This window comes from Mastigoproctus giganteus, chromosome 2 (assembly GCF_048544385.1).
Source record: "Mastigoproctus giganteus isolate SK-2022 chromosome 2, ASM4854438v1, whole genome shotgun sequence".
NCBI classification, from domain to species: domain Eukaryota; kingdom Metazoa; phylum Arthropoda; class Arachnida; order Uropygi; family Thelyphonidae; genus Mastigoproctus; species Mastigoproctus giganteus.
Window position 1 is genome coordinate 211394851 of NC_143576.1, and position 24406 is coordinate 211419256.

Sequence of the window (24406 nt, forward strand, 5' to 3'; positions counted from 1 at the left end):
TTCAATTTTGCAAATTGCAGTGTCTGAAGACTAGATACCTGTGAGGTGATCTGATTAAGGTGTTTGAGTCTTTGAATGGATCGAGCAAGCTGAATGCTGATGGGATTCTTCCTCTTGCTCAGACTACATTCAAATTGAGGAAGGATCAGGATTAGGATTTTGATTTTATTGGCACAGTAGCATCCATCTAAGGCTATTATGCGTCAAGACAAATTGAGGAAGGATGGTTGCAGAATAGATGTATCCAAGTTTTTCTTTAGTCAGTGGGTGGTCGATTCCTGAAACAAACTTCAATTTGTTTTGGGAGGTTTTTTTTTTTTTTTTTGCTTTCTTGCTTCAATTGATACTAAACTCTTAGTGGTGTACATTCACAATATGAGATCAATGCATTAAGTAGCAAACTAGTTTTCATATAGCTTTCACAGTTAGATTTCAGCCATAAGCCTATTTGACATTATGTTTCATGTTGTTTCCTTCCAGTGTAGTTAATTAAATTATCACTTCACTAAACCCTTTTAATTTAAATTTACTGGTGTTGTGTTTTTGTTTTTTTTTTACATTAGTTTTGTTTCAGCAATTTTTAGAAGAGGATTCAAGGAATGACTTTATACAGTCAGTCTGGTTTTGTAGGCTTTTTTTTAAACAAATATCAAAAAAACATGAATCCTATAGCAAATTTAATAATTTCTTACAAGAGGAAGAATGATCCAATGCTACTCTCCCTCTACCTGTTTCAGTGGGTAAAATTAGCAGGTCCTTATCAGTTTTAAGTTGCGACAAGGCATGACAAACTTTTTAAAAAGAGTGAGCCCCACAGGATGGGTGACCACTAAAAATGGGAAAAATATGCATGCATATTTTTCCCATATAAAAATGCTGTTATATGCAATAACACTCTTTTTACATTTATTACCAGTTTATTACAATTTACAATCTCTTTGTATTCAGTGCTTAAAAGAAACAGAACTGTTTGATAAAAAATTTTAGATTAAGAATTATTTTACAACTGGCTCATGGAATAAATTTTGTTACAGTAAACAACAATATATTTTTCAATGTGATCCACTATAAATCTGTGGCATCCATTGTCCAAAATCATTTTAAAAGCAGTAACAATCTTTCATAGCAATGGAAGTGATGATTGGGTTAAATTAAAAAATACAATCCTTCAACACCTCTACTTAAAAATGGAGGTTCCTATTCATTCCCATTAACAAATTCATTTATTTTACTTAAAATACAAAACCTGGAGTTCTTTAAAAAAAAAAACAAAAAAAAAACAAAAAAAAAAAAAAAAAAACACTATCATATTTATTCTTATTTTCTCTCCTACATCTCCAGGATGGTTGAAAATTTTTAACTGAACTTTCCCAATCTCTTCAACCGCACCCCTCAAAGTCCCAGTGTTTCAGATTATATTACAGAATTAGAAAATGCGCACTTTAGTCAAAGCTTAAATAAAAATAGTCATTACAGAATTAGGTAACTAAGCAAAAAGTCTCAATAAACATCAAATGTTTTCTAAACCAAAGAATCAGAAAGCAGTGCCTTGGCAGCACCAATATCAAGCAGTAAAAACTTTTTTTTCATAAAATCAAGATTTTTAGCATAAAACAATGCTACGTGTAACTACATTTCCCACCTTATCAGAATAGGCTTTGATGGAAGAGGAGGCCATGTTGCATATGTAACTATGCATTATAAATGACTATTCACGCAGGAGCTTTTACAATCTTTTTTTACACAAGAAATAACTTCTTCAAAATTTTCCCAAATTGTTTCTGCAAGGTGGGCTAAAAAGTGACGTGGATTAGGTTTGGATAGAAAACATGCACTGCATAAGATGCTTTCATTATGTACAGACTAGTCACTAACAAAAATGCAAACTTTTTTGTCATGGGTCAATTTTCAGTCTGGCAAATAATAACAAAAAATCATTTACAAACCTTGCAACTGTAGAGTGGTTCATGTTTTCAAGAACCTTACAAGCAAACAAGAAAATGCCAATGAAAAGGTTCTCTGTCTATTTTCCCACAAGCCAAATGCACAATATATTAGCCATAAGCATTTGCCATTTCATCAGCAGACATCCAGATGCACTTTCTCCAATATCTGGTCACTTTTTTCTTTTGAGGCACATGGCTTGGTTAAAAGTGACTGATCTGACAATTTTTTGCTGCTTTCAAAATGATCTATCTAGAATTTTTTTTTCTGCTTGGCATGTTCTTTTGATAAATAACAAAAGATAATGCTGATACCTACAGTTAAATCGTTCCTGTGATTGGCAATTCATAATTCCATAAATTTGACAGCACATTGATTTTTGATATTTTTAATGAAAGCTAAAACTGCCTATTCTGTAAATATTTTACAGCAAAACTTAACTGTTATGTTACACATTCAAAGAATTTACTTTCATCGAATGTCATGAGAATTACAGCATCTTTGACATGTTTTCAACACAAATTTATTGAAATAACTTTCAATGACTGAAGTCAAGTTTCCAAGTTTAATGTCTGAAAAACTAATCAAACGAACAAATATGCAGTGTTCCTAATAATATTTCTGTTATACACAGTAATGATTAAAATGGCCAAAATATGTATTTGCATATATTCCAATGTTTAATGATGATTGTTCTCAGTCTAATTCTATCTGCCAAAAGTCAATTCAACTTAAAGCAGATAAGGTAACTTGAACAACTGATAGGTTTAGAAGAATTTCAAAAAAAAATGATTGCTCTGTATGCAAAAAACCATTGTTCATTGTACACTAGGCAAAAGGGTGAAAGAACTGATATCTTTTTCTAATAATCCAGAATTGCAATGAATATATAGTATGACCAAATATGTTGATCCACCATTTTAAGCTAAGTAAGAAACAGTCCATTTTATGCTTTGCAATTAGGTGAGCTTAGTCTATGGATATTCCAAATATAGTTATTTTACTTATGTTTGTGAGATATTTGAATGATTACAGTGGAGGAAAACATATCCTTCTATCATCCTTTATTGAAATGTACAACTAGCAAACACATTTTTAATTTTATTAATTCTCTTCTTTTCAAGGAAAAACACAAAGTGATTGGTTGTGCTGCTATGGTGTTTGTACTCACAGTGCAAACCAATGAAAAAATATACAGGACTTCTTACTCATATTAAAACAATATCTACTAAAGCCTCATAGACTCAATGCAGAAATCAAGACAAGCTCTTCCATAAAAGCAAATATCTCAACAGTTAAATGGGCTACTTGACAACATTTTCAAAACAATAAATCTCGTTCCTTTTCCCAATTTTCAATCACATGTATCATTTTCTGCTTTAATGTAAAACTTGTGGCCATGTCGCTGCAATGAGTATTATTTTAAGACCTATCAATTCCATATTATTTCAGTCATTATGTGAGAAAATAGGCAGTCTGCATGCTATTCTTTTAATACACACGTAAGTTGTTAGATGGTTGATTGGAAACTTCTCAAAATTTAACGATGCAGCAATAAAGGATCTGTTAGCATTAGCAATAGTAGAGGCATATGATGTAAGAAAGCAGAAAGCTTATGCAGCATTAGCAAAAAACTTCACATTTCACTCATCCATTCGCTCCAAAAGTTTGTCCAGTTCTTCCTTGAATTTATTTAAGCTATCAACTTTCACAACAACAGACGGAAGTTTGTTCCAGCAGTCAACTACCTGCTGGCTAAAGGCAAATTTCCACACATCTATTCTACAACTTCCATCTTCCATCCCTTTCACCTCTCTGAAACTATGAAAGATCCTTTATTGCTGCAAAGACTAATCTATTTAGTTTAGTTTTAATAGATAATTTAATACATACTTCATGTCCCAAATCAATGAATTTAATTTGTTTCTCAAAGTGTCAATAAAATAATTTTTGGTGAGCATAATCACATGGAATCAATGATGAAAATAAAAAAGTTAAATTTTGGTACTATATGCCTTTAAAAAATTTCCACATGGTGCTTTAAGTACCATGTGGAAATGAAATGATTTCTGATAATCATCATGATTATCAGAAATGAAATGAATTTGGACTACAGTGTTAAAGAAAATATTAAAGAGCACCTGAAGTTACTACAAGGGACATTCAGTCAGGGACTACTTTCCAAAATTGGGAAAATGCTGACAGCTAATCAACTAATTAGGAAGAAAACAAAACAACTATTTTATCTGATTTTGGGATGAAAATATTATTCAAGTCTAAATTTCTAATAGTTACGTAAAGCAAAAATATCTATTGTTAAACGGGAGAGAGAGAGAGTGGCTCAACTTCATATCCTCTTTTCAGTTATATACATGTGTGAGAAAGTGTACACCTCAGTATACAGTCAAATACTGCAATAAGTTTGATGCAGAGCCAGATTAAAGAATATCTCTCTCTTTCTTTCTCTTCTTTTTACTCAAAGGAATTCACTGCAAAAAAAAAAAAAAAAACCTATTATTACTTATAATAGGTTTTTTTTTTTTTTTTTTTCTACCTAACTTTTTACCTTTTTCCAAAGGTAAAAAGTTGGGTAGCACTGGCCAACATCAAGTAATTAATTTATTTGCTACCAGAATATTTTAAGACTTATACAATACAGTACTATGCAAATTTCAGATAACCTGAAAACCTATATTACCCAATCATTCTGGAAATTGAGCTTTTACTATAGTGAAATAATCAATTATGTTGCCTTCCATGTTTTACCCTATAAATGCTCGATCCTCATAATCTGGTAAGAATTGAGGATTGGTAAGTTCTGTTACTATATATCAAGAAAAAATTTCTTCAAGTTCATAGCTAATACTGAATTAATTATTTTTATTATTGAAGTTCATTATTAGTTCAGTAAACTCTGACACTTTACAATCCAGCATTCTTTCAAATCCAGCACATTTTATATACACTGATGAGCCAAAACATTATGACCACCTACCTAATATGATGTTGGTCCTCCACGTGCAGCCAAAACAGCTTGTACCCGGGGAGGCACGGATGCTACAAGATTTCTAAATTTGTCTTGTGGTATCTGATACCAACACATAACCAGCAGATCCTTTAACTCCTGTAAGGTTGAGATGCTGCAGATCAGAGTTGCTGTTCCAACATAAACCACAGATGCTCGATGGGATTGATGTCTGGGGAATTTGGAGGCCAGGGCAATACGTGGAAGTCTTCATCATGTTCCGCGAACCAGTCTCGAACAATCCGGGCAGCGTGGAACGGTGCATTATCCTGCTGAAAGATGGCACTGCCAGAGGGGAAGACCGTTGCTATGAAAGGGTATACCTGGTCAGCAATGATGTTTAGGTAGGTGGTAGACGTCAGAATGCCTGGCACGTGGATGACTGGATCCAGCGTATCCCAGCAGAACATCGCCCAAAGCATGACACCGCCATCATCGGCTTGTTTTCGTCCCACAGTGCATCCAGGTGCCATCACTTCCCCAGGTAAATGATGCATACATAACTGGCCGTCCACACGGTGCAACGCAATTCATCGGACCAGATGGCCTTCTTCCAATCACTCAAGGTCCAGTTTCGATGCTGGCGTGCCCATTGTAGGCACTGTCGCCAATGAACCGTGGTTAGCATGGGCACTCGGAGTGGCCTGCGGCTACACAGCCCCATTTTCAGCAGGATTTGGTGTACTGTGTGTTGTGACACATTAATCCTGTCACCGGCATTCCAATTATTGGTGAGTTGTGCCACAGTCGCCCTTCTGTTGCCATGCATCATCCGGAAGAGCTTTCACTCACCTCGAGCATCGATGAGCTGTGGTTGTCCAACACCTCACTGGCGGTTCATGGGTTTTCCCTCCTTGGACCACTTTCAGTAGGTACTAACCATGGCTGACCGTGAGCACCCCACCAGCTGCGCCATTTTAGATATGCTCTGACACAATTGTCTGGCCATCACAATTTGGCCTTTGTAAAACTTGCTTAAGTCTGCTGCCTTTCCCATCTGAAGAACAAGGGTAACACTGATTAACAGAGCTCAGTATCAGGTGTTTTTTATACCATGTCCCGACCAGCGCACATGCTGTAGTACATGTGCAGTTCTTTGATTTGCACGATGACTCGCTGGTCATATTGTTTTGGCTCATCGGTGTATATATATATAATCGATATTTTACAAACAGGAAACATTAAGAAGGAAATCCAGTACTCATATCAAAGATTGCTTTAAGAATCCATGAAAATAGCGTGCCAATTCTCTCTTTATTGCCCTTTAATCTGTTTCTTGCAGCAAGCAGGATTTAAACTGCATAGATAATAACTTTAGTTAGATATTTAGTTAGATTATTATTATTATTATCATCTTTACTTTTTGTATTATTTTTATCTTTATTTATTTCTCTTATTATCTCTTATTCAGTAAACTTCATAACTTAGCATGATCTGCTTTTGAGAATTACAGCTATATAGCTGGTCATACAGCACTTGCGTGAGCTAGTGACAAGTTTAATATTAATTAAGAACAGCTGATTGCAAAGACAGACTGAAAATGCCCAGTATGAGTATAGCTGGAAAAATGCATGCTTGAATAAATACAGTAAGTGCTGGTTATAGTGGCACTTAATGATAAGCAAAAATCAACAAATGTTATCCATAGGCTATAAAAATAAAAAAAATAAAGATATAAAGCACAAATTTACACTTTATTACCACAGGTTTATTAGCCATTAAATTATACATAAAAATCCGAAGAAAATTCCGATTTTTACATTACAAACAAAATAAAAATAAATTTATCCACAGGTTAGCACAATAAAAATAAATTTATACTACGTACATAGCTTAATTAATATACATATTAATTAAACATAACCTTTTGTAATATGATTATAATTTAAAATAGTCACACTGATGAGCCAAAACATTATGACCACCTGCCTAATATGATGTTGGTCATCCACGTGCAACCAAAACACCTCATACCTGGCAATGCATGGATGCTACAAGATTTCTAAATGTATCTTGTGGTATCTGGTACCAACACGTAAAGTGTTGGTACCAGATACGTAAAGTGTTGGTACCTTTAACTCCTGTAAGGTCCGTGGTTCAGATGCCACAGACCACGGACCGTGGTTCAGATGCCACAGATCGAAGTTGCTGTTCCAACACAAACCACAGATGCTCGATGGGATTGATGTCTGGGGAATTTGGAGGCCAAGGCGCATTAGCATTAGTAGAGGCATTTGATGCAAGAAAGCAAGCTTATGCAGCATCAGCCAAAAAAAAAAAAAAAAAAACCACTTCCACTTCACCCCTCTGTTCGTTCAAAATACCTGTCCAGCTGAGCCTTAAACTTATTTAGGCTATCAACCTCCACCACAAGGGATGGAAGTCTGTTCCACCAACCAACCACCCGCTGGCTAAAGGCAAATTTCCGCACGTCTATCCTACATCTGTCTTTCCTCAATTTGAATTTATGCCCTCTCAGGTGATTTTTCTGAACTAGAGGAAGAATCCCATCAGCATTGAGCATGCTTAAACCATTCAAGGCTTTATACACCTCTATCAGATCACCTCGCTGGTGCCTAGTCTCCAGACACTGTAATTTGCAAAACTTAAGCCTTTCTTCATAAGAGCACCCCTTTGTTCCATTCACTAATCTTGTTGCCCTTCTCTGTACTCGTTCCAGCAGCTCTACATCCTTCTTGAAATGAGGCCTCCAGACCTGTATACAGTACTCTAGGTGTGGCCTGACCATCGCCTTATACAATGGAATAAACACCACCTTATCCCTGCTGGAAAAATTCCTGTATATCATTGACAATACTCCATGAGCTACTCTTGCAGCCCGTCTGCACTGCTCAGAGAACTTCATATCTGCCTGCACAACCACCCCCAAGTCCCTTTCATTCTCTACCACTGTCAGTGTTGTACCACAAAGTTGATACGTTGCTCTGGGGTTGCTGTTTCCCATGTGTAGTACTTTACATTTGTCAATGTTAAACTTCATTTGCCACCTCTCAGCCCATCTGCTCAACCTTTCCAGATCCTGTTGCAGCAGCATAGTGTCAGTAGTGTCCTTGACAACCCTGCCAACCTTTGTATTGTCTGCAAACTTGGACATTAAGCCCGATATACCATCATCAATATCATTTATAAATACAGAAAACAATAATGGACCCAACACTGAGCCCTGAGGGATTCCACTAATAACATCAGTCCACGATGAGCAGTGTCCATTGATTACCACTCTCTGTCTTCTCCCCCTCAACCACCCCTTTATCCATAGCAGCAATTTGCCTCCAATGTCACACTGCTCCAATTTGTGTAGCAGTCTTCCATGTGCAACAGTATCAAAAGCCTTTCTAAGATCCAAGTATATAATATCAAAGTTATTCCCTGCATCCAGTTCTTTTGTGACTGCATCATAGTATTCAATCAAGTTGGTCAGGCAAGACTTCCCCTTAACAAAACCATGCTGTGTCTGAGCTATAACTGAAGTCTTGTCTAAATGATCCTGCAGTGCTTCTTTAACCAGTGCCTCCATTAATTTTCCTGGAACAGAAGTTAAGCTCACAGGTCTATAATTACTTGTGTCAGCCTTTGATCCTCCTTTGTGAATTGGGGTCACATTTGCACATTTCCAGTCTATGGGTACCTCCCCTGAGTCCAAGGAAGCTCTCATAATTATGGCTAAGGGTTTGCTTACTTCCTTTGCTGCCTCCTTTAATATAACTGGATAGATCCCATCCACCCCGGGTGCCTTTCTTGTGTTTATCTTCAACAGTTTCTCCTCCACTTTACTCCCAGTTATTTCAAGATTCTGTAGCTTACTGCTAGAGTTGAATACACCTCTGGCATTCCCCTCGCTGAATAACTCCTCATGTGTGAATGTCGATGCAAAATATTCATTTAGTTTGTTAGCTACCTGAGCAGGATCATCAACACTTGACCCATCAATATCAAGTGGACCAATCTGATTCATCCCCTTCCTTCTAGAGTTTACATAAGTAAAGAACTCTTTGCTGTTTTTCTTTGCATCCCTTGCCAAGGATTTCTCGTAATCTGCCTTCGCCTGCCTAACCTCCTTTGTAACTTGGTTGCATATCAACTTGTATCTATCATAGGCTTCTGTGTCATGTGTTAATTTGTATGTATCCCATGCATTTTTCTTCTCTGCCATATGCCTCATTAGTTCATCTGACATCCATTTTGGCCTAAACCTTGAACAATATTTCTTAGTTGGTATGTAAAGCCTAGTAGCTTCCAAGATAAGTTCTTTGAAATGCTTCCCATTTTGAATTTGCTGTTGGTAACATCATCAGTTGGTCCCACTGTATAGAATTTAAATACTGTCTCAGTCCATCGTAGTCGCCTTTACGGAAGCAATAACCCTTCCCTTTACCCCTAATGGTAGTTTCCTCTTTGAGTAAATCCCACTTCAGCACACTGTGATCACTGCCACCTAGTGGTTCATTTATCTGCAGATTCTTAATGCATGAAGAATCACTGCTGATAATCAAATCAAGAGTATTACTCCCTCTAGTTGCCTCCCGAACATGCTGATGTAGAAAACAATCATCCAATAAATCCACAAAAGCCCTGCTAGTGTGTGAGTAACCAGCCCCCAAAATCCAGTCAATATCTGGGAAATTAAAATCTCCCATTATAAGACACTCTGATTTACTGGCCCACTCTATTTCCCTGTACAGTTCCTTATTATACTCATCAGAGTCATTAGGCCTATAGCACACTCCTACTCTCAATTTTGATCTCCCAATGTTTATGTCACACCAAACTGACTCCACACTGCACTGTCCAGCGATGTCGACTGGCTTCACTTCCTTGGTTTTTATGTGTTTCTTAACTAATAGCATAACACCTCCCCCCTTCCTATCCTGTCTATCCTTTCTGTAGACGTTGTACTCCCCAAATTGCAGTTCCGCATCCCTTATATCTGTGTGACACCACGTCTCTGATATCCCAACAATATCTGCCTTCGATGTTTTGAGCAATACCTCAAATTCATCAAATTTATTTACTAAACTCCTAGCATTGGTGTACACGCAAGTATACCTGCACCTGTTTCTATTCTTAGCTACCCTAACACAACCCATGTGTTTACTTGTACCGCAATGGCTCCCAGCAGTCTCTGAAATACCATGCATCTTGTTTTTCAGGCTTCTGCTCATTCTAATAGAAGCAGTGCAAAAATCTCTTTCACCTCTGCCAGTGGCTACTGTCAATCTATTGGTCTTTGTCTCCCCCCAAGCTAGCAGTTTTCCGACCCACCTAACACTGCCTCGATAGCATCAGCAAATATTCTTGCACCCTTTCTATTTAAGTGTATCCCATCCCTGTAGAAGCAATCTCTCCTGTTAACAAGTACAGTCCAGGCTGAAAAAAATTCTACCCCTTGAGCCTTGCACAATCTTTCCAGGGCCGAATTGATCGACAAGGCTCTCATCATATACTCCCTCCTATCGTGTCTGGGCAGAATTGCAGACACTTTCAAATTCAACCCTAATTCTCGGCTTTTGTTCAACAGTGACCTGTACTTGTTAAGTAATTCTTCCGGTAATACCCGGAACTCTTCCTCATGTTCCGCGAACCAGTCTCGAACAATCTGGGCGGTTGTTGTTGTTGTTTGTTTGGTTTTTAGGAGCATTAGCAACTAAGGCCATATTGCTCCGGGATATGCGGTGGTCATTCCCTGACCTTTCCGCATCCTCCGTATTTGGTGGTGACAGGCTCGAACCCCGATCTAATCAAGAAACGTGTGCTACGCACTGCTGCTCCTTCCCACCTGGCTATGGAGGTGCCTCAATCTGGGCGGTGTGGTATGGTGCATTATCCTGCTGAAAGATAGCACCGCCAGAGAGGATGCCCACTGCCACGAAAGGGTGTACCTGGTCAGCAATGATATTTAGGTGGTCAACGTCAGAGTGCCCGGCACATGGCTGACTGGACCCAGGGTATCCCAGCAGAACATCGCCCAAAGCATGACACTGCTGCCACTGGCTTGTTTTCATCCCATGGTGCATCCAGGTGCCATCACTTCCCCAGGAAAACGACGCACATGTACCCAGCCGTCCACACGTTACAACAGGAAATTTGATTCATCGGACCAGACGACCTTCTTCCAATCACTCAAGGTCCAGTTTCGATGCTCGCACGCCCATTGTAGGCACTGTTGCTGGTGAACTGTGGTTAGCATGGGCACTAGGAGCAGCCTGCGGCTACACAGCCCTATTTTCAGTAGGATTCGATGTACTGTGTGTTGTGACACATTACTCCCATCACCAGCTTTCCAATTACCGGCGAGTTGTGCTACAGTTGCCCTTCTGTTGCCATGTACCATCCGGGAGAGCCTTTGCTCACCTTGAGCATCGATGAGCTGTGGTCGTCCAACACCTTGCCGGCAGTTCGTGGGTTTCCTCTCCTCGGACCACTTTCGGTAGGTACTAACCACGGCTGACTGTGAGCATCCCACCAGCCGTGCCATTTCAATATGCTCTGACCCAGTTGTCTAGCCATCACAATTTGGCCTTTGTCAAACTCGCTTAAGTCCGCTGCCTTTCCCATCTGAAGAATAAGAGTAACACTGATTAATGGAGCTCAGTATCAGGTGTTTTTTAAACCGTGTCCCGTCCCGTGCCATAGTTCACCTGCAGTTGCTTTGATTTGCATAAAGACTCGCTGGTCATAATGTTTTGGCTCATTGGTGTATTTTAGACTGCTTTAAATTATCGCTACAGTCTATTTATAGATTTTTCAATATTGTGTAACTGTCTATATTCACGATCACTTGCACCAGTTTCTTCCTACGCTCTCCTCAGGATGGCTGTAGCTTCACGAGTTTGATGTTTTGTAACTGGAATTCGTTCTGGTTCATCATTTTCTTCCTCCTCGGCAAAATTATCAGTAACACACTGGGCAATTTCTTCATCTGTTAAAGCTATAGTAACTTGAAGATCACCATCTATGTCCACCCAATCATTAAACTCCTGTTCATCCACATCTTCAGGCTTTTCAACACGATCAGTATCGTGACTTAGTTGCCCATCATGAATAATTAATCCACATTTTTTTGAAACAGTTGCTAATGCAGGTTTCGGAAACTTCATTGTTTGTTTGTTATTTGGTTTTTAGGAGCATTAGTGATTAAGGCCATATTGCTCTGGGGATATGCGGTGGTCATTCCCTGACCTTTCCGCATCCTCCGTATTTGGTGGTCACGGGCTTGAACCCCGGTCTAATCAAGAAGCGTGTGCTACACACTGCTGCTCCTGCCTACCTGGCTACGGAGGCACTGGAAACTTCATTCCAGGCACTCATTGTCATATGAAGTGTATCTAGAACAGTTATCTGTTTTGCGATATCAGATGTTCCCAAACCTTTATCTATAGACCGGATAATTCTTCACCTCATATCCAATCTATTAGGTTTTTATTATTTATTATTTTTAAAGGTTTTTATTATTCCCTGGTTGAGAGGTAGAATCAGTGATGTGGTATTTGAAGGTAGAAAAACTAATTCAATGTTTTTGAAAGTCAACTTTGGATGAGCTGGGCAGTTGTCCAAAACCAATGCAATTTTTTTGTTTTTCTTATCCAATTTCAAATCCCATTTGAGAAGATAATCTTCAAATAAAGAAGTTGTCATCCAAGCATTGGTATTATTGGCATATTCAACAGGCAGCTGTTTTACTCCTTTAAAACATCTAGGCAATTTACTCTTGCCAATAACTAATGGCTTCATCTTGACTGTTCCCGTATTGTAGTACAACCCTGTTTCATCTGTATTAAAAACGTCTTCAGGATTATAAGTGCTTAACACAATTTGCCAAGAGGTTTTCAACTAGGTGTCAGCTGCAGAACCATCGGAATCCTGTTTTTCTCCATGAAGTTTTTTGGAAACAATATCATGCCTCTCCTTCCATCTTGTCAGCCATCTGTCCGTTGCCTTAAACTCTTTGTGTAGTTTTTCAGCAAAATCATTAGCTTTTAAAAGAAGAATGCTACGATTGATTGGTGCATTAAATGAGCTGGCCTGTTTGAACCAAACGAACAGTGCTTCATCTACTGTTTGGCATTTCCCTTCACGCTTCCTTTTTCTGGTTTCATTAATCACATTAGTGTTTAATGTATGACGTGATTTTAACAATTTTGATAAAGATAACTGAGGCACTCCTAATTTTACTGTCGCTTCCCTTTGAAACATATTGCCTGAGTTTAATTTATTGTACGTTTAGTAACTTTTACACTTAAATTCACACTCTTTCTGTTCACTGACATTTTTTTTGGTAGTAAAATTTAAAACATGGTAAAAAAGATAAGCGTCAATCAATAACAAGCACATGGCACACATAAATTGGAACTAACATGACACAAGCAAGTGAGACGAAGTTTAGATATAGAAATGAAGAGCAGATTTCAGCAAAGGGGAAACACATTTCACCATAATAACATTAAAACACAGAATTCCAGCTATTGGTATTATCGTAAATGAATAAGATCGAGTTTACTACCCGTTTATTCGTTTATTGCACTAACAGAAAAGCCCAATAAACCAGAAACTGCAAACTGTTTTTATTGTTTTATGGTTGTAACCTCTATAAATGTGACCTCCAGAAATGTGCTTTAGAAAAATATCACGGAGGCATTCAAAATTGATTCTTATAACCGAAAATGTGATTTTAGTAAATGATGAAAGTGTAGTGCATTTTATTGATTTGGATCTGTTCTTCGAAATTTGATTCCATTGAGCAGCTGATTTTAATAACCAGTGCTTACTGTATATGGTTAACCTCATCCAAAAACAGCGACTTACTTGATGAATGCAAACAATATACTTAATTCCACACAACCAAGAATTTTTTATGCCATTATAACCAGTAATACAGCTTTTCAGGTGTATGACTAAAGTAGGGAGAAAACCAACAGGTAATGCAAAGTCACTCACTTGGCTTCCCACTCCATAATGATATGGAAGAAAAGGCCCAGCGAATGACCTTGACCACTTGTTTATTTTTTCTCTCTGCTATGGTTATAACTACAGCAAAAATGAAATTTAGTTTGATTCAATTTCTCCACAGTATATTATTAAAATAAAGTGTTTTGTAAATTAATAAAAGTTGCACATACCTCATTATAATTATTCCTTAAGAAGAATGGTTAATTTTTTATCATCAAAAGTGATTATATTTTTTCTCCAAAGAACAATCACTAATATTCTCTCTCTGACACTACTAGGCATATGTTTAAAATTGACACATTAAATGATAGCATTTACATGAACGAAATATAGAATTTGCTATATTTCGTTCATATTTAACAAACTGAACTATGATTTACATTTTAACTACAAACACTACTTCTTACAAATGTAAATAAGATTTTAAACCCAGCATTTCTCTGGAATTTAAAGACTTTACTGTATTTTCGATTTCATCAGTCCTTATTCATATAATTCGCCTGTTCTGTCTCATTCCCAAGCAACAATTCATATGTTCCATGCTCACTGATTTCTTCTTACTGTGTATTCCACAAAACACCAATACAATATTATTTTGGTGAAATACTTACCACATGTCACCATCAAGAACTGTTCTGTCATTTGGAGCTCCAGCATGACCATAATGTAGAACTGCACCATTCTCTCCACTAGAGGTGAGAAAAAATTAATAATAATTCATTATGTCCCCCTTTAGCATGGTAGATAACGAGATAACTAATCATAGTTCCTTACATATATTATAAAAATTTATAATACAATTATTTTATATAACATTAAATATTTCTGATTATAAATTTATTAAGTAGATTACTATGCATTGTTATTTGTTGTTGTTTGGGGTTTAATGGTGCAAGAGCAGCTTTGACTATATTGTGCCTGTTCAAGTTTTGTTATTTCCTGTTATACTGTTACTGATTTGACATATTAGATATGATTGGTTAAGTTTATTAAACTGAGGTATGAAAAGAGTTCACTGACGTTTGATTTTCTCCCATAATGAGCTCAAGGCTTAATGGCTCATTTGAGCGCCATTTGAAAGATTGGTGGGCAATTTGGTATCATGGACATTCTATGATGATGTGCTTCACTGTTAGTGTGGTCAGACACTGAGGACATTGTGAAGGATCGTCTTTTGTTAGAAGGTAAGAGTGTGTTAAATGTGTGTGGCCGATGCGAAGCCAGGTGAGAATAACCTCTTCGTGTCTGTTTGACTGAAAACTCGATTTCCAGGATTTCTGCTGCTGTTTGATTTGGTATAATTTATTGTTTGTTTGAGATTTCCAGGTCTGCATCCATATATTTTCAGAGGCTTTTCAATTGACGTTTTTAAAGTCATTGAGCGGAATTTTATGCAAGTGAGAGTTTTCGTTTGACAGATGTTTTGCAGCATCATCTGCACGTTCATTGCCGAGTATTCCAGAATGTCCAAAATCCAAGTGAATCTGACTCTGTTTTTTTTCCTAAGGTGTGATAAGAAGGAAAGAATTTTTCTTACATACGGATGAGATGGATGATCTTCTGTCTGTAAAGCTTGTTATTGTTATTTGGTTTTAGGAGCATTAGCAACTAAGGCCATATTGCTCCGGGATATGCAGTGGTCATTCCCTGACATTTCCACATCCTCCATATTTGGTGGTGACGGGCTCGAACCCTGGTCTAATCAAGAAGCGTGTGCTACGCACTGCTGCTCCTTCCCACCTGGCTACGGGGGCGCCTGTCTGTAAAGCATATATTGCACTTAATGAGTCTGTGAAAATGATACTTTTTACGAGGGAAGTTTTGGCAATGTAATCTAGGGTGCGACTTATTGCAGACAATTCAGCACTAAAGATACTGCACTCTATTGGAAGAGACTGTGAAATTATGCTGTTTGGCAATACGACTGCAGCACCAACGTGTGCATCCATCTTGGATCCATCAGTGTACAGATGAGAATAGTCAGAGAATTGCATTACATAAAAGGAATGTAGCTGTTTTATGTTGATTTGGGATATTGTTCTGTTTCCATTTTATGAGGACCATGTCACAGTCAACTGAACTGATTTCCCACGGTGGAAGGGATATGGGGGGGTATCTTGGTAGATTTTATTCATACTTAAATTCAATTGTGAGAGCATTTCTTTTAGTCGGATGCCTGCAGGTTTGCATGTTAGGTTTGTTCGCATATAAGGTTTCCCATTTCGGTTTATACAGATATTGCCATGTTGGATGTCCAGGAAGGCTTTGAGCTTTCGCAGCGTAATTCAGAAGAAGGACTTGTCTACAAAGACTGAGTGGGAGTTCATGGATCTCTATGTATGGACTATACACAGGCGAGGTACGAAAGGCCCCGGAAACAACACAAAGCACTGTGATGAATTGGATCTAACCAATTCAACACACTATGCATTGTTATTATTATTTTTTTTTTGTAGTAATTACAGGTGTAAGCAGGGGTGTAAATCTATTTAACAAAAACATTCTCCACTAAATTTGTGACAGAATAATAATAATAATGAAGTGGAGCATCGAAATGAATACGTACATCGTGCAAGCATACTACAAAATAACAAAGCTGAAGACCGATATGACAACTTATAGGGCGAGATTTCATAACAAGTGGCTGGAACGATTCAGGTCACCGAACAGCAAATAGCGGACCAGAGAAGGACCATCGTCATGAAGAACCTGATAGCTCCTGCAATCTTGGAAGAAATCAAACAGGACGTGAGCAATCAACTACAAAGGATAAAGAATATAGAACCAGAGGAAGAAGAGCAAGAGGAAATACAACCCACAGCAGCTGAAGTGGAAACAGACGAGGTCATGATATCCAGAATAGAGAACGAGTGGAAGAATGCCCTAATTTGAAGGAATGGACACCACAAAGACTCACGTGATACCGAAGCAGAGGCCGAATAGAACCTTGTGGAGAGTCACAGACCACCTGAATCGGCACGAAATACTGCATTACTTCAACAGCGATGGTGCAACACTGGAGGCCATCCACACAGCCGTGTATTGTGCTGCAGTAGCAGCCATGAGAATTAACGGAAGAGAAGCGAGAAACCAGCAGCAGAAGAACCAAAAACAGAAGGAACCACCAGCTTGGGAAAGAAGACTTCAGCAGAAGATAGAAGAATTAAGAGTCAAGATAGGCCAATTGAAGGACCATCCACGGGGCAATAGGAGTAAGAAATTAATTGGAAAAGTGAAGAGCATCCTCAAGAGAGACAGCGTCCACAGCAAACATGAGACAAAATATCAGAGAATAGGGGAGTACGTGGACACATTGAAGCAGAACCTCCTTGCACTCAGCAAGAGACTACGCCGATACAAAGAGAGCTCCCAGAGGAAAATAAACAACCGAATCTTCGATGAGGACCAAAGAGGCTTCTACAGGAATCTCGGATAAGAAGGGATTGGACCACTCGAGAAGATGATTGAGGAGTTCTGGGGGAACATATGGAGCAGGGAAGTAAGACATAACAGCTGAGCCACCTGGACAGAACTAGAATGCAAGAAAACGAAGGATGTACAAGAGTTGTTGTTGTTGTTGTTTGGTTTTTAGGAGCATTAGGAACTAAGGCCATATTGCTCCGGGGATATCCGGTGGTCATTCCTTGACCTTTCCGCATCCTCCGTATTTGGTGGTCACGGGCTCGAACCACGGTCTAATCAAGAAGCGTGTGCTACGCACTGCCGCTCCTGCCCACCTGGCTATGGAGGCGCCGATGTACAAGAAATGAGAGGATGGGAGATTCGGGAAGAAGAAGTAAAACAGATGATCAAGAGCTCTAACAACTGGCAAACTCCAGGAATAGATAACATCCACAACTACTGGTATAAGAAGCTCACTTGCACACACAAGTACCTGGCAGAGCAGTTCACCTGAATGATAAGGCACCCAGAGACAATCCTGAAGTTTCTCACTTAAGGAATCACATATCTAAAGCCTAAAGATGAAGATACAAGAAACCCAGCAAAATATACGCCCATCACCTGCCTCCCAACAATGTAGAAGATCCTGAATAGCTGCATAACCAGGACGATATCAGACCACTTGGAGAGCCAGAACATAATGGCTGAACAGCAGAAAGGATGCAAGCCTACAAGAAGCACCACAACATGTACACATCCTACATCGATTACCGCAAGGCCTTCGACTCCATGCCTCATAGCTGGCTAATAGAGGCGCTGAACATCTATAAAGTCAATCTGATAGTAACAAACTTCCTAGGAGAAACGATGGCGAAATGGAGTACCACCATTAAGGTCAAGAACATTACCAGGCCAATCCCCATCAGGAGAGGAATCTTTCAGGGAGATGCCCTGAGCCCATTGTGGTTCTGTCTAGCACTTAACCCACTATCTACGATGCTCAACAGTAGCAAGTATGGATATTAACCTCAAAGAAGAAAAGAAGAACCTGTTGAAAAGAAGTACACCCTCACCCACCTGATGTACATGGATGACATCAAGCTCTATGCGGGAACCGAGAAGCACCTTCAGCAACTACTCCAGATCACCGAAGAATTCAGCAATGATATTAGGATGGAATTTGGTCTAGACAAATGCAAGACCCACAGATTGCGTCAGGGAAAATTAGTCACCCGAAATGCTGCAGAGTGGTAAAGAGATCGAAGCTATGGCAGAGGGAGAGACCTACAAATACTTGAGGATGATGCAGGCTCAGCAGTTACAGCAGTTACAGCCTAAGGAAATTAAAGCCTGCCCGACCGAAAAATACCATCAGAGACTTAGAAGCCTGCTGAAAGCAAAACTGAATGGAGGGAACACAGTTAAAGAAATAAACATCTATGCAGTCCTAGTGCTAACATACTCCTTTGGGATCATAGATTGGACTAACACTGAGCTGGAGGATATCATGAGAACGACAAGGACAATGACCACCAAGAGCTGCCAACACCACCTGAAATCTGCCGTGGAGATACTGACAATTGCTCAGGAAGAAGGAGGAGGAAGGGGCCTGTAGACCTCATTGAGCAACAGAAGACAGTGATAGTTAACCTGAAGGATTACTTCCATAAACACACAGCAGCACTCCACCAGGACATAAGGAAGATAGACAAGCGGTATACCCAACTCAACCTAAGTGAGGAGTCCCCACCCAACCAGGAGATACAAACGAAGCTAGAAAGATGGGCAGAGAAGACACTCCATGGCAGACACTACAATGATCTCCATCAAGATCACATAGATAAAATTGCTTCCAATGCATGGCTCACGAGCAGGACACTCTTCCCCAAGATCGAAGGATTCATGCTCACCATCCAAGACCAGGTAATCAAAACTAGAAACTATAGAAAATACATCACAAAGTAGCCTGGAATGTCAGATGACACATGTCGACAATGCCACCTGGCCTCAGAAATGATCCAACACATCACCGCGGGGAGCAAGGTGATCACCCAGACTGAGTACACTCACAGACACGACCAGATAGCCAGGATAATACATCAGAATCTAGCGAGGAAATATCAGTTGACCAAAGAAAGTGTACTATACTACAAGTACGAACCCCAGGCAGTGCTAAATACCCCAACCCACAAGCTGAACTGGGACCACGCCATAATAACAGATAAGACCATCCCGCACAACAGACCAGACATAACCCTTGTGGACAAGATGGAAAAGGCTACCTACCTGATTGACATAGCGGTGCCCAACACTAGCAATGTCCAGAAAACCCATGAGGAAAAAATTAGGAAGTACACGAATCTGAGACATGAGGTCAAGGAGATGTGCCATATGCAAGAAGTAACGGCCATCCCGATCATCATGTCAACCACCAGTATGGTGCCAAAGACCCTACATAGCAGCCTAGCAATAGGTCTCCCAGAGAACACCTACAAGGAACTCCAGAAAGTCAAAATCCTGAACACCTGTAGAATAGTCAGAGTTCCTCGACCAACAGTAACACCAGACATTACAACCACCCTGTGTACTTGGTACACAGGGTGGTTGTAATGTCTGGTTGGGGTATTCCGTCACAGAGTGGAATACCCCAATCAGGGAGAAATAATATAAGAGTAACAATAATAATAATAATAATAAGAGAGATATTTAATTGTTTATTTTACTCATATACAGATACAGTAGACCTCAAAAACCTGGCATTCAAAAATCCAACATTTGTTGGTCATATAAGGTAAAGTGGAATAGGCTAGCTGGCCTTAAAAAGAAAAAACCCTGCAGATTCCTAATTTATGAATTATGTTCCATTAATAACTTCCAAACATCAATTTATTTCTGTTTTACACATTTCCTAGAGTGTTGGTTATTATTACTATGCATTTGCAACAATAAAATCATTCATTTTGTGAGATATTCAATACTAGTTCACAGTATAATACTTAAAAATTAAATACGTGCAGTAGTGTGTATTCAGTGTTTTAGGCAATTCAATTGCTGAAATCAAATCACATTATTTATATCTGATAAAATATATTGGCTGATCACAATGCCCATACCAGAGATAGCATTCAAACAGCAAACTTTATTTCTTAGACAAGTATATAACCTCTAGACCAATACAGCATACAAGTTAACATTCTGGCTTAATGCTAGTGACTATCATTCCACAGAGATATAAATATCAGAGCTACTGTATTATCTAATAAAAACAACGAATTATTTCTGAATAGTTAGACAATGCATAATCTTTGAAAAAACTGAAATCTTCAAAACCCCAGCATGTGCTGGGTCCCGAAGAAGCCAGATTTACGAGGTTCTACTGTATCAGTTTATAAGGATTAAGAAAGAAAACTATTTTATACATTTTAACTAAATTAACAATATAAGACTTGTCATCAATTATATGATACTTTAATAAATGGGGAGCAGATAAAGATATTGAATCTGGCATACTATACTAATAATAAGAGAGATATTTAATCTATCATCATGGCATATATCCTCTTTTCAATTTTTAGCTATTATGTGTCCTGTGTATTTCATCTTTCAACAAATGAACTACACAGGGAAATTATTATTCTCGATAACATATCACAAAAGAATTTTAATGAGTTTTAAATTATAATTTTTATAAAACACCAAGTTATACTCACAGAAAAACAATAATAAATGCCTAAAAATCTAAAAATGCTCACCTATCATTCAATACTATCATCTTGTAAGCCAATATGGCTAAGTGTTTTCTTTCCTATGCTTTCCTAGAGAATTCTTTACATATGTCAAGACAGGAGAGAAGTTGTGGTTCGTGGCCCTTTTAGTCAAATACTTTTATTTTTTATACTAATAATTCTTTATTGGTATAAAATAGCTGAGTAGCTTCTAAAATTACTGTCTTCAACATTTGTTAGGTTTTTGGTAGATGAGATGTCACATTTTCTAAATGGTCACTCAGAACTCAAATAATGCCCAAGGACACCAATCCTCTTTCAGAAAATTAAAAATCTTTTACTTACCCTTTGGACAATATTCATTTCTTTAAATATATTCCATATTAATACATTATAATCACTCATTACTAGTGGTTCTTTTATTTGATGACTCAATGAATCCTTAGTAATAATTAAACAGAATAACTGTAAAAACATTTTGAACAAGCTAATACAGAAAGCAGTCATCTAGTCAGCCAAGGAATATATTCCTACAGGTTCATCTCAGAAAATTAGAACTGATGTTCTGATCTGCTGCCCATTCCATTTGTCTTCCATAGATGATTATTATACTATAAAAGTTGTTTGGTCTCTCTAACCTGCATTCCAGTAGCTTATGTCACAAGAGAATGATATAATATTGTACTATGTTTTTTATGTTTTTTTTAAATATGTTTATTAAAAAAATAATGTTTTTTTTTTAATGAAAAATGTGATCCCTCTCACTTTATTCTTTTTGTGCATTTTGGACATACTATTTTGCGTCTCTTCTATTAGAACGACACCTTTTCAAACGTAGTTACGATATTATCCACTTTTACAGTGAAATAGGCACAAAGGGATTTTTGTACTTAACTGTATGTTTTTTTTGTCCTCGCCTTTTCCCATTATATATGGGGTCAGCGTTTTTTATTGTTTTGGCATGAAATTTTTGCGGCTGGATGCCCTTCCTGACGCCAACCCTCACCCTTTATCTGGGCTGGGGATATGTAATGGTCATTCCCTGACCTTCCGCATCCTCCGTATTTGGTGGTCACGGGCTCGAACCCCGGTCTAATCAAGAAGCGTGTGCTACGCACTACTGCTCCTGTCCACCTGGCTACGGAGGCACCTTGTACTTGTGAGAAAGCAAATTTTATTTTTAATATGAAAACACCTTTGGCAGCACCTACTAAATTTTTGGAATGAAGTAAAACCAAATGAAAATGAAAATGCAAGACAAAAATGCTTTTGTCACTCCCATCTAGCCTCTGACATTGAACCAGCTTATCTGCTTCTGCTACATCTCACTTCTCCCACATCAGTCACTAACATTGATTCAGTAGAGTATAAGTAGCAGGTGTGATCATAAAATGTTACATTGTTTATAACTTTGGTTCTAAAATGAAATGCAGAGTTATTGTTTAAGAATGCAACAATACAACTTCCTGCAGTTAGTTTGTTATTTGGTTGTTAGGAGTATTAGCAACTAAGGCCATATTGCTCTGGGATATGCGGTGGTCGTTCCTTGACCTTTCCGCATCCTCCGTATTTGGTGGTGACGGGCTCGAACCCCGGTCTAATCAAGAAGCGTGTACTATGCACTGCTGCTCCTTCCCACCTGGCTACGGAGCCACTTCCTGCAGTAGTGAAATATTTGTATTGTTGAAGTCACAATCAAGTTCATATCAACTTAACTGTGACATCATACTATTCTACAAATGGATTTCGCTAAGTTTATTAGCTAAGCAATAAGCTCTGGATATGTTTCCTATTGAACACGTATTGCAATCTCAAATTGATAAAATTGTCGGAAAAAAAAATGTTTTAAAATGTTAAATGCATTCAAATTCGTTTTGTTCCTAAAACCCTTTAACCTTGTCCAAGCCAAGGATGTTTTCACATAAAATAAAACATCTTTCATGCGTACAAGGTACACTTTTTTTTTTTTTTTTCATTCACGTGGTTTTGATCAACAAATTTAAGAAGTTCCCTGTGGAATTAGGTATTTACTCACAAGCAGTGAAATACTTTCTATTGATATTACTGCTGTATAACCTTGAGCAAGTAGAGGGTTTAGTGTCAAACAATGTTAACTATAAAATTGCATTTTCTTTTTGCGATAACTTTAGTTTTACTTTATACAAATAAAAGTGCATATCATGTCATAGAAATGTATCTCTCTAGTACTTTACAAATTAGCTTAGTACATTTCCAGTAACCCAAGAAAATGTCAAATGACTTTTTTTTAGTTAATTACAAAAGCATCAACTACAAAATGATTTTGCAGTTAATGTTGTTTGACACTAAACCCTCGAAGTATATTTAATCAAAAGAGAACCAAATTAAATTTGGATCCTGAACAAGTTTAAAATGCTGATGAGGGCAGTTTATTCTGAAGAGTAGTACCAAAGAAAACTTTACTTCACAAAAACAAAAATTCTACACTTGTTCACAAAACAACAAAAGGTGCATAACACTTGTCTTGTGTAATTCACACATGCTCATGTCTTGTGTGAATTACACTGGAAATCACAAAAAACAGTAACTGTAAGCTAAAAAAACTCATCACTTTTTGAGAAGCGCCTCTGGCAGACATCACGGATGATTTACTCAGCAGGTACTGAGTAAATCATTTGGGGTACCTACCGATTTACTTGGTAGGTACCCCCAAGGATGTTTCACATCAAAAAGTAGGCAAAATTTGCAAGCCCATTGTTAAAATATTCACAGCTCACCACTGGTCAAGCCACTGAATATTGAATGTATACTCTAGCAGCATGTATTGGTTTGTAGGTTCTGTAGTAAGAAAACACTTGTTGAGAATGCCACAAAATGTAAAGAAAGTATATAAAGAAGATTAATATTTTTAGGTGGGTTAAAAATGCATAAATGCCTATTCACTTCCACATGAATGTTAGCCCACATGTTGCAACTACACCCATTAGATGAATTTTTGTGAAATTTTATATTTTAGTCTTTTAGAAAAATTTTCAAGTCATTCCAAATTTCATTAAACTTTTCCCTAAAATTTCTCGTTATCTCTATAGTGTATATAAATTAAGTATATTTAAGATATTTGGGCATTAGGGGCTTAGAGGGGAACAGGTATCCTGTGTGTTATCAGACACTCAGCCTAAAACACTGATGGATCCACTATCTCTCTATTACAGAAGATTTAGGAGAAGTCCGGTTGGCCTGCCTCCCTAAAATCCACTCATGCACACCTTCTCGATGGTAAGCCTTGTTACGTCACTTAGGTGGCAAAGAACGTGTAGAGTGGTTCTCTTCAAGACGCCTGGTCAGCGTGAAGAGGAAAAGACCA

At 38.1% G+C, this 24406-nt stretch overlaps 1 protein-coding gene across 1 annotated transcript in view; it reads right to left on the reverse strand.

Moving 5' to 3' along the window:
• Nucleotides 1–24406, reverse strand: part of Dip-C (dipeptidase C) — a 185795-nt gene that overhangs the window by 43586 nt on the left and 117803 nt on the right. Inside the window, exon 11 of the mRNA XM_090368947.1 lies at nt 14548–14625. Coding sequence (XP_090225073.1) covers nt 14548–14625 — 78 coding nt within the window. The remainder of the gene's footprint in view (nt 1–14547; nt 14626–24406) is intronic.